The sequence below is a fragment of the Corvus moneduloides genome, chromosome 2, assembly GCF_009650955.1.
Source record: "Corvus moneduloides isolate bCorMon1 chromosome 2, bCorMon1.pri, whole genome shotgun sequence".
Classification (NCBI taxonomy): Eukaryota; Metazoa; Chordata; class Aves; order Passeriformes; family Corvidae; genus Corvus; species Corvus moneduloides.
Window position 1 is genome coordinate 114,633,420 of NC_045477.1, and position 15,318 is coordinate 114,648,737.

General features: G+C 36.7%; 1 protein-coding gene across 1 annotated transcript in view; it reads right to left on the reverse strand.

Annotated features, from left to right (window-relative positions):
- CFAP47 (cilia and flagella associated protein 47) overlaps nucleotides 1-15,318 on the reverse strand; it is a 280,968-nt gene that overhangs the window by 15,135 nt on the left and 250,515 nt on the right. Inside the window, exons 61-62 of the mRNA XM_032100897.1 lie at nucleotides 8,465-8,636; nucleotides 6,831-6,992 (exon numbers count right to left, since the gene is read on the reverse strand). Coding sequence (XP_031956788.1) covers nucleotides 6,831-6,992; nucleotides 8,465-8,636 — 334 coding nt within the window. The remainder of the gene's footprint in view (nucleotides 1-6,830; nucleotides 6,993-8,464; nucleotides 8,637-15,318) is intronic.

Genomic DNA, 15,318 nt, shown 5'->3' on the forward strand with positions numbered 1-15,318 from the left:
TTACTCCTTCAGGTAAAACAGCCGTGGAGTCAATGTTTGGCTTGTCATTTCTCAGCCATGAAGGGCACTTGAGAGGCAGTCTGTACTTTTCCAAGAAGGGTGGGAGATCCTAACATACTTTATAAAGCTTAATGATGTGTAGAGTTTTGAAAACACAGATGAACCAAGCACAAATGAATTAGAAAATATAAGGACAGAGGCCTTGTAAACCAAAGAAAGTAAATGTGTTTTCCCATCTGTCTTTCCTTAACTCCTCTCATAATGGTTTGGTACTGCCATCAGACAACATGAACTCTGTCCTTACTCAAATAATGAACCTGAGTAAATACTAATTTGAATTTAAATAATAATTGGACAATCAAATCACGGCAACCTGGAAAAGAGGAAACTGAGCTGGTCTTTAATGGGCATCTTTATAATTACTCCTTTAATCTTGTCCTTAAATAGAACTCTATGCTTATCAGTGTTCTCACACTAGATAATTTTCAAATTATTAAACTAAAAAAAAATAGCACCTTGCGTCTCCAACTGAAGAAAAACTTAAAATTTATATTCCTGTAGAGATCACACACCACAACTTATAAAATACTCATCAAAACTGAAAATATAAACCTTTATTAAATTAAGGCTCAAATAGGTTTAATGTTTCTCTTCCCAAAACTACTGCAGCAGTAAATTATTCCTGTAGAAATGCAGTCCTTTAAAAAACCCAGCATTTTGAAAATCCGTGCATAAAAAACCAGCCCAAAGTCCTTTTGATCAAATACCTGGGTATTTTTTGCTAATAAAAGAAGAATAACAAAATGTCTTAATCTGTAAAGTGTCTGACTGCTTCAGGATAGGATATAAGGGATATGAAAGTGTTGCAATGTGGTTCAACCAATAGTTAATAATAACTTATTTCTTGTAATTTGTAGCATCTCTTGGATGTCAAAAGACATTTCAGTTCTTACACAGTCGAGTCCTTCAACCTTATTAACTGTATGCATTTGTCAAATTCTATAGAATTGTTCGTGATGCTTGGTATGATTTAGATAATTTCCTATCAACCAAAAGAAGTTACAATGGAAAAATAAATTAGGAACTCATTGTTATTTATCAAAATTGGTTATCTTTTATACCCAAACCAACTCTGGTTTAATTGACCACTCTAAACCCTGAACTTTGTACATCAGAAAAGATATAAACTCCAAGTATCACTTCTGTGGCTCTGGAAAGGCTGCTTTGGAATTAAAGGACTTTCAAAAAATATGAGCAAACACTGCATGACAAAGGCCTGTCAGGGAATGCTTTACCAACCCCAAGATGGCTTTTTGTTGTGTACATGTTGTAAAACAAAAGCAGGAGTTAGAGGTTCTATCTTCACAAGATGATTTCTGTCTCATTCCTGTTCTACCCAGGGCTGCTGTATTTGCAGAGTGACAGATGACTGCATACAGCTCCTGGCTAAATGTGTGACATGTCAAGTATTCTATTATTAGGAAGGATGATCATAACTTTTTGAAAGGTCTGCTGAATGTTTACATTATCAATATTTTCCACTAGTCTCCATTCAAACTCCAAAAAATGGAGCCCAGTCAACATTTTGCAGCTGCCACTATGTGGGAAGTGCTAAGATAAAGTATTTTATTACATCTTTAGATTAGTGGTAGAATTTTCCAGAACTGATAACAAAGAGATTGGCAGAGGAATCCAGGCCTGTAACATGCACAGCAATATGTGAGAGAGTGTAGGGGAGGGTGCATGAGCTGAGAACTTACCAAATGCATTTTCTTGCAGCATACTTCATTCTGGCTCATGGCAGTTATAACAAAATACAGCAGTAATTAGAGTAAAACAGCAATGGTTCTTAAAATTATAGCTGTAAACATTTTTTTGGTTTTCCCTTCAAAATTAGGGAGGGTACAGAAACCAAATGGGGTATTCACTAATTCTTCAGAATTAAAATTAATTTTGTGTGACCAAGGAATGTTTTTAATTGAACATTTATTCTATGCACTAGGAAATGTGCATAGAAGAAATAAGGAAAATCTCCAATTGAAAGTAGGTTAAGACAACTATATCTGCATATGCAGTCATTTTAAAGCCTAATTTCATCTTTATTCTCATCTCCCCAGCCCACCAATTTGGGGTTTTTTCCCTCTTTATTCTAGCTCTTTTTCCATAATCAGGTGCAGCCTTGGATTTGCAGATGTCTCTCTGTGGAGATCACATCAACACCAGGCTGTTTGCTTTTGTGACAGCAGGTGCTATGTTTTTCTGAGGGGAAGTTTGAGTTTATCCAAGAAGTTTCCTTAATGTAACAAATATCCTGCTTGTGATAAACACAGGACTGGAGTGACAGGGCAGGAAGGCAGGATGGAAAAAATTCTACTGTCTGTGGGAAGCCATACATGATTGAAACAATCACTAACAGGTACATGGAAAGACAGAACTAAATTGGTGAAAGGAAACTCTGTGTATGAGCAAGAAGCAGACAGAACAATTAGGAGAGAATTATCCCCCAGCTTGACTAAACCTTCAAATGGAGTGTAGTTTACAAAAAATTTGCAAGTGAATATAGTGTTCACAAATATCTATCTATCCCACACATTTCATGTTGGCTACTGAAGTATTTGCCCTGGAAAACATGAGGTAACATTCTGCTTTATCAGGACATCAGTATTTTAATGGGAATAAATAAATCTATCCATCAAAATACCTCTGTACAGGAACATAGAGCACTAAATAAGCTCCAAAACCCACTTCTGTATTAATACAAATGTCCTTATCCCAAACGTAATTGATTAAAAACACATTATCTTCAGTAAGCCAAATATAGAAAGGACTAGTTTTCTTAAGCAAAGTATCACTCTGAGAATTTTTATGTTTCAATTACAGATTTAAACATAAAATAGTAGAACAATAATTTAAGATGGATATCAAATAAAATTCTGTAAGTTTTATTTCCAAGGATAATCTTCTATCCTGTTTGGTTAATGCTGCCGTCATGCTGTAAACCACTGGCATTCAATAATGCATTTGGTATTAAAACAAGCACTGACATTATCTCAAACTTTAGAGGTCTGCACTAAAACAAATTACCCCAGTGGAAATGCTGCCAACGATTTCAGCTGGTGTTGAATTAAACCTACATTTATGATAAAACCCAAAAAAGGTCATTCATGAATGTTAAGAAGTGTAGATTTTTCTTATTTAGGAAGTGAAATCTGCTGATTTGACTCTAATCAAGCTTAATGACAATACAAGAAACCCTTCAACAACATGTCCCTTTGGAATTTTTTAAACTGAAAGTAAAATAGTGGTCTATTCCTACATCCCACCTGATGTACGTGCATATAGTTTTAAAACATACATTTGTTTTCTTCATGAAATAAAACTGTTCAGCTCATTCTCAGTATCTTTCATTATTTGCTGGAGCAGACATTGGGCTATTTCTCATTGGGTCATGTGTGTGTCAACTTTAAATGTATTAAAAGGGTGCATTACATATTATCATGAACTGCTGGAGCTTTCATTATTGCAGATCATTGTGAAGAGTGTAGCAACGACCTCCCATTTGTAACTGATCCTTCCTGAAGCAGCTACACCAAAATCATTAATTCAGTCTGGGCTATTCTGTATACACTGAAGATTTTGGGGGAGGAGGGCATGTGGAATTAAAGGAAGGCCACTTTTGAGTTGCACTACCTCTGTAAAGAAAAGGAAAGCAAAACCCATTGATCTCACAGGTTTATTGTCAATCACTGAAGACCCTCATTCAATGTGGTGTATATATATATATATATATATATATATAAAATATATATGCAAGAATCCTAACCTGTTCTTAATAAGATCTTGAGCCTTTTTTAGGGCCTGTGATTCTCAAATACTATTTGTTGCATCACTATGTGCCCTGCTAGCTCAAAAAGATGCACAGGTATTCTCAGTGATGATGTGCAACCCCTCTGTCCTGGCAGCTGCAGGAGAAAAAGACACATCTGCAGTGTCTCTCCCTAGCAGGTTACTCAGAAATGCACCTGTTTCCCCCACAGTTACTCTCAAAGCAGCAGTGCCATGAGCTACTGCCCAGCATAAGTAAAGAAGACAGAAAATATCTACATGCAAGGAGAAAAAATAATCACCTCTCTTAAAGTAGCAGAACTGATTCTCTACGGATTGTGCTGCTGATTGCTTACTAAAGAAAACTCCAAAGGGTTGATAATTTTTTTTCAGGGAGGATCTATAGGATGATTCTTTATATTCTATTCAAAATTTTTAAACCATGTTTTAATATTTAATTGTCTTATTTTTAATCTAAATAAGTTGAGTTATTCAAGCATTAAATTACACCTGTAATATACGTTTTTCTTATGTAAATGCTTCTAATCTGCAGGTCCACTATTCAATGTGTTGGTTGGCTGAGTGTTCTGTTTCTATACAAAACCTCCACCACCAAAATCTCCTAAACAAATATAAGATAAAGCAATGTAAGATAAAGCAATATTTAACTTACAGAGCAGTTCACAGAACCACAGAATGGGTCGGGCTGGAAGGGATCACCACAGGTCATCAGGTCCAGCCTCCCTGCTCAAGCAGGGCCATCCCAGAGCACATGGCACAGGATCGTGTCCAGATGGTTCTTGGATATCTCCACTGAGGGAGACTCCACACCCTCTCTGGATAATCTGTTCCAGTGTTTGGTCATTAAACAGGAAAGAAATTCTTCCTCATGTCCAGGTGGAACCTCCTGGCCATCAGTTCCTGCCTGTTCCTCTTGTCCCATTGCTGGGCACCAGGGAGCAGAGCCTGGTCCATCCTCTGCCCCCTCCCTGCAGACACTGACAGAGGGGGATGAGGTCCCCTCTCAGCTGCCTCTTCTTGAGGCTGAACAGCCCCAGATCCCTCAGCCTTTCCTCAGAGAGATGCTCCAGTCCATTCAACATCTTTGTCACTCTGCCCTGGACCTGCTCCAGGAGTTCCATGTCTCTCCTGTACTGAGGAGCCCAGAACTGGACATAACACTTCAGGTGATCCTCACCAGGGCTGAGCAGAGGGGCAGGATCCCCTCCCTGACCTGCTGGCAGTGCTCTTCCTAAGGCGCCCTAATGAGTGGAGTTCCTGGCACTGTTCATAACATGGAGCTTTTTTGGTACATGCAAACATTACATTTTGCATTTGAAATGTAGGGGGGAAACACTTGCTATATAAAATAACATTGGAATTTGCTTAAGGGCAAAAGGGAATCTGTCTTCCATCATGGCTCTTCCTTTATCTAACTATAATGACTCAGGTTTTATAATGCCTTTCTGGAGAACATCAGGTATCTTCACTACTATCAAACACCTACCAGGAGATTACAGTATTGCCAGAGCAATTGCTTCACTTTTGTTTCTGAAACAGCCATTCTATTGAAGCTGTTAACTTGAACACTGTGATAGAAGCCTTTGTCAGAGTCCTCAACAATTATCATCACTGACAGACATCTAAAACCTGGAACAACTGTCCATCTTAGAGACACAGCTTTTGGAAATAAGCTTTAAAAAAAAAAAATCAGTTGGAACCAAATACACTTCCTGATGGGGATGAAACAAAAGGATGTATCTACAATGAAAGTGTCAATCTGTGTATCTTGCACATTTCTAGATATATAGTAAAAATAGTTCATTTAAAAGAAAATAAAAGAAACTTTAAAACTTCCATAAGCTAAATATTTTTTAAGCATAATGATTCTTTCAGATTCACTGTTTACTATCATTACTACACAATTTATTCCTTGACTTACTGCTGTATACAAATGACACTGAGTTTGCTATAACATTGTAAAACTCTGAGAAAATAATTGAAATGTGTAAAAATATATATAAAGGGAGATTTCAGCAGGACTTTTACAAAAGGAGAGTAACAAAATACAGAAGAATTACACCATTATTTTAACTAGTGGAAGTAGAGATGAATTCATAGCATGCTTGCATAATACAACAGGAGTACTTTAGAAAGAATGGCACATTTAAAAATTTTTAAAGGAAAATGTAAGGAAATGTTTTTAACTTGGTATAAGCATAAAGTACCTTGAAAAAAAATCTATTAGCAAAAGCACTAAAGCTTTACTAGTGAGCCTTTAATATCACAAACCACCTTCCTTAAGACTGAATTTTAACATACTCCTGTGGCAATCTGTTAATCCATTGCTTTCCATTGCCCTGGTCCCTGCCCTAGCCATGGCCACTCCCTCGGTTTCTCCCTGTTGGCTCCTGTACCCCAACCCCACCCAGGGACCGCCCCTGGGCCCCTGACAAAACCACCCCACACCCAGACCACGAGGTCTCTCTACTTCCAGAGATCGCTGGGACAAGATGTGAGATTAAAATCTTCTTAACCCACGTGGGGAGACCCTTCTCTGCTTCCTTTATCATCACTGGTTGTAATGCTGACAACTGACCAGAGCAAGATCACGGGGCCATCCGAAATGGACTGTGGGGTGTGACTGGGTTGCATTGCCCAAGCAGCCCCTCTGAGCTCTTAGGAAGCTATAGCCTGCTAAGCAAAATCTAGCTTTACAACATACTCCCAAGCCTTTTAGGGCAAAAAAAGTCAGAATATAAACATCTGGATCTGTTCCACAGATTTTCTCTTAAGCCAAAGCCTAAATGTAGAATGCTTCTGTTTTCTACAACAAAGCTTCAAAATCACATTTGTTACTTAAACAATGCAGCTCTTGAAAATGATGATGAAATAGCTGCATCTCAGTTATGTTTCTGCTGCCCAAATTTATTCTAACCAATGTGTCTGAGTAGGAGTTGTACCCTCAGAAAACTGCATAAATTCTTGAACGTAAGTGTTTTTACCTTGTCTGGCTTGTGAGCTTAAAGCCAACTATGGATTCCTTATTCAGGCCAACAGCTACAATGTTGATCACATCATCCACTTCTGGCTCTGTGGCAATGAACAGCATTGGAAACTTCCAGAGGCCTCCTGCAGTACACTGAACTACGAGAGTTGCCTTATTCCTTAAAATTTCAGATAAAAACACTCAATATATAGACAAACATTATAAAACATAAACTGATTAATGTACAAAATAATCTTCGATGTGTGGGAGTAAACTACAGTAAAATGAAAATACAAATGGGTTTAAATTGGAACACATTCTTAATTTTGCATGGCATAGTACATATCAGGTAAAATTGACTGGAATGTAGATTAAATAGCAAAGTACAAGAAAGAACATAATATGAAAGCAATGGCACAGGCATGAGGTTTTATTCTTCCTCTGCTTACTCTGTGAAGAAAAAAAACCAACTAAATTTATTTTACTCATTATTCTGTATTTACTGTGGTGTTAGAGGAGAATTTTGTCCAGAACATATTAGCAGTTCATATTAGGATCAAATAGATCTGACAAAGGTCTATGTACTTAAGAAAAATGCCAGATTCTGATGCCCTCAGAGTGTCTAAGAGAGTTGGTGCTGTAGATTCTGAAGATAACAAAACAAAATAATTGCAGTCACTGAGTCCTGTGCACAAAGCCTGATAAGTCTCAAGTACACAAAGATAAAAAAATCCAAACCAACTAAAAAATAATAAAATGAACAGGACAATGTAGAAATGAAAAGGCTTTCTAAATTCACCTCCCTCTGACACAATGCCACTGCATTTGGGGGGGGGGGGGGAGGTGGATTATTCTTCCTACAGGTTTGCTCTTTGTTTATTCCATTAACCTCCTGGACTACTGCAAGTAAAGAGTAACCTCCTGCCTCCTAAAGATAACTTTTTTCATGCAATCCATGATACTCAGCAGTGACTGCTCCCTAACACTTCTGGTAATGTTGGGACTCGGGATTTACTTTGTGCCTGCAGGTCACTAAAGCTTCTTTCCAACCTCCTCCTGACACACATTTGACTGTATCCAAAGGAAGGTGCAACTTCCTTCTCTCCAAAAGGATCTCCCTTCCATGGTTTCCTTTTAAAGAAGGGAGATGTTGTCACGTAAATCAAAGCACATACATCATTTCTCATATCACAGCTATAAAAAAGGAGAAGAATTTCCTGTGGATCATTGTTACTGGGGCACTAGAAACTAATTTCAAATTCAACTATCCCATCCAGTCAAAGAAAATGCACACATGCTTGTCTAGGAAAAGTTTTTAAAGACTGACAGACCACCCTGTTTGCATGTTCTTTATTAATTTTGAGAACAATGAGTTTTCATTGGAAGTTTTTCAATACTCCAGTGTTTAGAAGTAAAACAATGCACACACAGACTATGGAAGTAACTCAACAGAACCATCTCACAGGCACTCAAAAAGAAACACTGTCAGTTTTAACACTGAAGATATCATACTGAGAAGCAGAAAGTGAGAAAATCTAAAACAATAGGCCTCAGTGGTGAAAAAAAAACGAGGAAAAGAATGCAGGGAAATTATTATATAGGTAAGAGTGACCAGACAGGATCTTTTGATAGTAAAGAACAGGATCTTACCTCATTGGTTTGCTAGGTGCAAACACTACGTTAAAGATCAGTGTTACAATTCTGGATTCTGTATCCCATTCTTTTTGAAGCAGCTCCATACCAACCAAAGAGTCAAGCTGAGATCTAATTTCATCTGATTGATATTGCAATTCATACAGAAACTCCAGTGTTGCAGAGGAACCTAAATGATACAGGAGAAAAATATCAGCCTGTGTGTGCTGTAATTTCACACAGTTGGTCGGCTCAGTGTTACAATTCTTCCATTTGTCACTAAAAATGACAAATAAGTAACACTGGCAATTATCTAAAACTTAAGTGATTTCCTTCTGACTGCATAATTTAATCTTCCCATTTAATATGACAGGCTATATACTTTCCAGCAAAATGGAAGCTGGAAAACTTACTTGAGATATGTGAATGGCAATAGCAATATTGCTCTGGCTACCACGCCTGCATTATGGAGAGATATTTCTAATTCATCAGCCAAATGAAAATTTCAAGTACATAATACTCTTTTTGAGTAATGCCATTGGGACAACTGAAAAAAAAAATCATTAAGGACATCAATGCCATTGATGGCTGCAAGCCTGAGAAACAGAACACAGAGAAATAGTGAAGATGTCACCCCAGCCTATTCTCTTATTCCCTGAAGCAGCTATGAAAAGGCCAAGTAGTAATGACATAAAAATAAACAACTGAGCTTCTTGAATCAAATGTCTCCTCCAGCTGTAATAAAGAAAACCGAGATATTCAGTATAAAATAGTAATTTGTCCACAGAAGGGAACATTTCTATGAGGAAAGGAATCTCAAGCTGCTAATCCATTTAAAAGTTTTACACATTTTATGGATGAGAAGTGCTTTAACACAACCACTCTCTCCTGCAGGAGATTTTTGTTTTACTATGACCACCTATCTCAGGGCACATTTTGAATTTGCACAGCTGAGTACAAATGTACAGAACTGCTGTGTGTGCATCCCTGTATACATATCCTGGCTGCAGAGTGCCAGTCAGCTGCAGAGTAAATTCCCAAGGCCTTCCAGCTCAGAATACTAAAATACAGACAACAGATTTGTTTATATAAAAAGTCCAAGAGACAGTGTTGGAGAAAAGCTTACTTTGGTACTGCCAATCTGTAAAACCACCCAAATTTAAGTGACTATGGAGATGCCTTCCCACGGTTCTAGTCCTTTGTCCTTCTCTGAAATGCACAATTTCCCTCTTCCCACTTCAGCAGCTAACAGGAGGCCTGAACTTTTGTTGCCTTATTTTTGTAACACACAGATTAACTCTGAAAAATGTAGCAGCTTGTACTGAAACATTTCTAATTCTTCAAAGTAAACTCTTCACAGACAGCTGCACAACATATACCAGATTAGAGTCACACAGATGTAATCAAAGTATTATGACCAGCATAAGGGATTATCAATCACAGTAGGTTAGATACACATTGAGTACCAAAACACAGGATTTCCATGCATTAATCCATATATACACGGCCTTTTTTACAATAAATGTAATTTGTTACAATGAAATTCAACATGAACATTTTCTCCCACAGTCTATAAAATTCAGGATCATCCTACATTGTTTCAAGCTTGCCATTTCTCCATTTGAAAAATATAATGTTTATGTCATGCACTCAGATTCCAATATAGCCCAAGGCTTTTAAGAGTCACCTCTGACAAATGCTAGGACATGAAGATTCAGATGTTGACAATCAATGGGAGAGAAAGGATGACACAATCTGGAGCATTCCACAGTGAAAAAAAATTGCAGCTGTTGAGCAGATGCTTCTTTCAGCAGTTATATCACACAATACTACTCAGAAAAAGCTTATTTTACAGTTCAGGTGCTAGGAGGACAACACTGGGAATTACATGCTGCTTTTAATATCCAAAGACATTTGGGTTTGGTTTGACATACATACATATATATATATAAAACTTTTTAGTCAGAAGCAATTAAATATTTTTTTTTCTGTTTCAGGCTGTTTTGCAACCTGTTCTATGCTTATATTATGTAATTAGTCAAAATATTTTAATACTTCCAACACTTAAGGAAGAAATGATGCATTTATGAGTGCCAACATTTAAAAGCCTTGTTATGTTGGTCCCTTCAGCTCATTTTGATCTAGACTGCTGATCTAGTTTAGGACTGCTAAAAAATGTAAAACATAGTTATATTTTTCATCACAGCTGCCCTGGAGACTCCTATATTACCATACTGTAAGACTTCTCTGTGAAATGTTAATATCTGATTCTAGCAGTCCTGTAATGCATGTGCTGCCTAAACAAACTGGCAAAACTCAGAAGAAAAAAAAAGTTATGAAACAGCTAGGAAAGTGTCAAATTTGTCAAATATTCAGAGTCCTCTTGACTCCTAGAATTTCCAGTTTCAATTAAAATGGCAGAAGTTGTAAAACATGGAGACAGCACTAATACTTTCTTGAAAGCAAAGTCAAATACAATATAACATACTGCTTGAATAGGCCTTGACCCCTTAGGCCCAGCTCTTTGTATTCTTTCATTCAGTTTTCTCTTCATTTCAGTTCCATTTTCTTTTTAAAAATCACCATTTTTAATACACATAAAATTCCTGTTTTACCTAATGCAAGATGCAAAATACACATGCAAATATAGAAGTATAACCCAATTAATCCACTTGTGTTCTGTAATTAGAGAGCAGCAGAGAGAGCTTTAGCCACATCTGACTCAACATAGAGATATTTATCAATCCAAATACTGCAAAGATACAAGCATGCTATTTAAATACATCTAGTTAAATCTAGTGAATAGAAATTCTGATTATAAAAAAAATTACTTCTTCATATTTTCTGAAAAATAGTTTGTCTTATTTAAGTAAGAAGAGAAAATATATTCTGAGGTAATTATTCCATTATTAAACATTATTATTAAACATTTCTTCTTTTCAAAGGCAATTAATCTCAGTCTTTAAGTGTTTTCATTTGTAAATAAAGATTTTCAAAAAGGTAGTATGCATTTCAGCAACACTGGTGTATGCAGAATTACTGAAGCACCTGTATTTAAAAACCAACAAGGCTTTTCAGCTATCCACTTTTATGACTTGGCTGTCATTTATTTGCAAGTGCTAGTAAGGACACTTCTTCAAAAGCTCTGGAATAAAAGTGTTAGGGTTTGGTTAAATAGCCTCTAAGAAGATGAAAGGATATAGACCACTTTTAAAAAAAAAATTATTTTATGACTCATAAGACCTATGGCATGAAAACTCCAAGGATTTTATACTCTGGGCATATAAATCGGGGAAATGTGAATTTTTATGACTGCTAGATTTACTGTAAAACTAATTAATAGATGCATGCATCTAAAATGAATGCATCTAAAAATTAAAGGACTATTCCAACAGGTTAACAAAATATGAATCTCAGAAATTTAAATGACATTTTAGTGGAAAAGAACCTGTATTCAAGGTTCAAAAGAGTTAATAACAAAGACATTTGTAGATGGGCCTATTGCCTATAGAAGGCACTGTGAGAGGTCCACTGGATATTTCTGACCTCAAACAGAGTTACACAATGTTAGCCTTTGTACCTCCCTCCTGCTTCTGAAAAGTGAATGTTTGATTTCACTGAGGGCCAGCTCATTATACACCATGTTTTCTGATGATAAAAATCTCCGGACACTGGCCTGGGAGGCTGCAGTCTCTTGTGGATACCCAGGGGAGATCTGGCTGTCTGAGCTCTCCACAAATAGTGCTTAACCTGCGGCAGCACTTGGTGACATGAACGTGGCAAAGGGGAGCATCTCCCTAAGGGACCCTCTTCACTTTCACACTGTCTCCCATTTCCAATGAGACAGATGAAAATTAAAACTGGGATGGAAACATGCTCAGACTGCAAAAGTGCTTGTCCTCATTGCAGAGGCTTTTCCTTGGATGGATGCAGTAAAACAGAGATGCAAGTGAATTCACTTAACTGGTCGTATCTGCAGTCATTTCATAAAGGAGGGCAGCACAATCATCAAATACAAATATGTAATTAAAGCCAAGGCATTCATAAATTTGCAGTTTCATACTTTGCATAAACCAGATTAATTATTTTCATTTGGTGCTGAATGTAACATACTGCACCCTCTCATTGATTTTTTTTTTAACGATTCCGATAATTTCCCAAGGCTGTGTCCATTGCGGCCCTGACACCTAAAAAAGATTTCTTCCCCTCTTGATCTAATAGTCCCCAAACTGCTAACACAGAAACTACAAAACCAGATGGTAACTAAACATTTCTACCAGATATCTGGCATCTCATCTTCACCTTCCAGATCTTTTGAAATATCTTCTTTCATCGCCCCTTTGAGGTCTCATCTGACACTTGTCCTTTTCCTTCTCCATCATCTTCCAGGAGTTTTCACACAGACACTGCTGGAACTCAGCAGGCAGTGGGAAATGAACATTAAATATGCAGTTGTGCCTCTCCAGCAAAAGTAGAGGCTGACAGAGCACATTATTGTACAGCAGATCAAATAATCTTAATACAATATTTAAGTAAATATTCCAGTGAACAGCAAAAATTGAATGACAAGAGTAATGAAGGAAAAAAAAATAAAAAGAAGTCTGGTGGTCAAGAACATCCTAACATTTAAGGAGACATCATCTGGGCAGTAAGACATGAATCTCATCTGAGAATTAAAAATCTATTCCTCATTATAAGTTGTCAAAATTACAGGACAATAGCAGCAGAATTAACAAAACCCCCCAAAGACCTGGCTGTAGTTAAATATGCCTTCCACCAGATTTCTTCACATGGATACAAAAGAGCTGTATGTGGAGCATTAAAAATACCAAAGATAACATCATAACTTTACTGAATGCCAGACACCAAATTACCTTAAATACATAGGAATAAATGGATAAAAAAGCTGATCTCTTTTCTGTTGGCAATAAAATTATTGAACCTCATTGGAATTCAAGTGAATCCTCAATGTACTTCTGCATATATATCTTTATATCTCTTCTCTGGAAATTTATTTCTCTTTCCATATCCAGTCAAAAACCTTCATCCCTATCTTCAAGGCTCTGCAAAATTCCACTCTTATCCACATCTTTTTTCACCCTGCATCCCACTGCCTATTTCCTTAGCAACCAACTGGAATGCTTCTTTCCTAAATTTTCCTCTTACATTCAATTTTTATTTCCTAATTTTTTTCTCTTTCAAAACACTTCTTTAAAAAGGTATCTACTTCTAAACCAAGTTTCTACTGTAAAGAAAGCAGCAAAAAAGCCTTCCCTCCCTTTTCCTTTTTTAAGAATGTATTTCTTCAAAACACTGCATAGTTTGGTGAATGAAATAGAAGCTTGTGAATCCATGTATATGAAACACATGGTGTGCATCTAGTATCTGCTGTTCCAGATACATTTCTTCATTGTTCCATGCAGCTTGTTTCCATATATTCTCTCTCTCTGAATCCCTTTTGCACTAATTCTCTTTTTACTATGCCTATCCATACATCCCTCTCAATGCTTTCTTTATTTTGATATTACTTGCATAGTAAATTGAAACAAAAACCTCAGAAAAATCAAAAGGATTTTCTTCAGCTCAAAGGATCTCACATTATTCTCCTTTAATCTGGCATTCTACTCAGATTTGTACACTACCCTATAAATTCATGCTATAAAGGAAACAATTAAAATTTATTTCTTCATAACCATTACAATCCTTTTTCAACAAGCTCTCTTTTTATTTAGCCATGCCTTCATTTATCCAGAAACCTTGGCAGACAAAGATCACAACTGTACCTTGGCACAGAAACATCAAAGCAGCTTCTTCAAGAACACATCTCATGATTTAGTCTTAATTCACACAGACATTATTTTTTCCATGGCATCCAGAGTAATTTGCCTCACTTTCAGTGTTGCCCACAGAAATCAGAAACAACTCAAGCTGACTTTTAACCTAACCATTCAATTTGAATTGGCACACACAGAGGCTAAACTGAAAACCCACGTCACCATTTGTTCAACAGTTCTTGACAGTTTTACACTATACTATGGTCTATTACAAAAGCATGCCTTTTTTATCTTCTGGCTTATTTTAATATACAAAACTGAGCCACAGAAAGTGGAACACAGCACCTGATCACTAGGGGTCACACTCATTTGCTTCCTTTTCCTTACCCAACAGATTGCATTCAGTTACACATAAGACAGAACATCTATCACACAGGGTAGTGTAAATTATTCTACTAGAAGATATTTCATCTCATGGGAGGTACCCATTTGTGTTATTTTTTGGACACAAATCAAGTTTCAGAATTAATAAAACTTTTGTGTAGTAAATTTCTGAGGTTTCACTCTTGTCTTCCTCAACTGGCTTGAAGAAAGAGTAATGCTTCAAGGTTACAATTTCATTCCAAGTTCTGTGGTGATTCTATGTAACTTCTATTTACTTGCCTTATACTTTTAAAATCTACCTGTATCTCCAAAGTTTCAGATCAAATTGTTCTTAGACTGTCAGAACTACAGACCTGATGCAGTAATTTAGAAAAACATAAAGTTTTATACATTCTGCAAAACAACAGGAGCAGTTTGTTGGGGGTTTTTTTGTATCATGTTCTGTTGGAAATGTGCCATGTAGGAGAGATGAAGGAGATCTAGAGATAACAGCTTCATTTTCTGTAAGAACAACAAAACTTGAACAGTGCAGCTTCAGTGACAAAAGACAAGGACAAAGAATTCTTTCACAGAAATGATAATAGGATGTCATAACCTGTAAATGGAAGAGCATTTGGGATAGGCCTGTCGCATACATGTGTGCATGTGGTTTTTCACTATAGTGACTGTCAGATACATTTTCTGGGGCAAATTTAGGTGGATAAATCCTCTGCT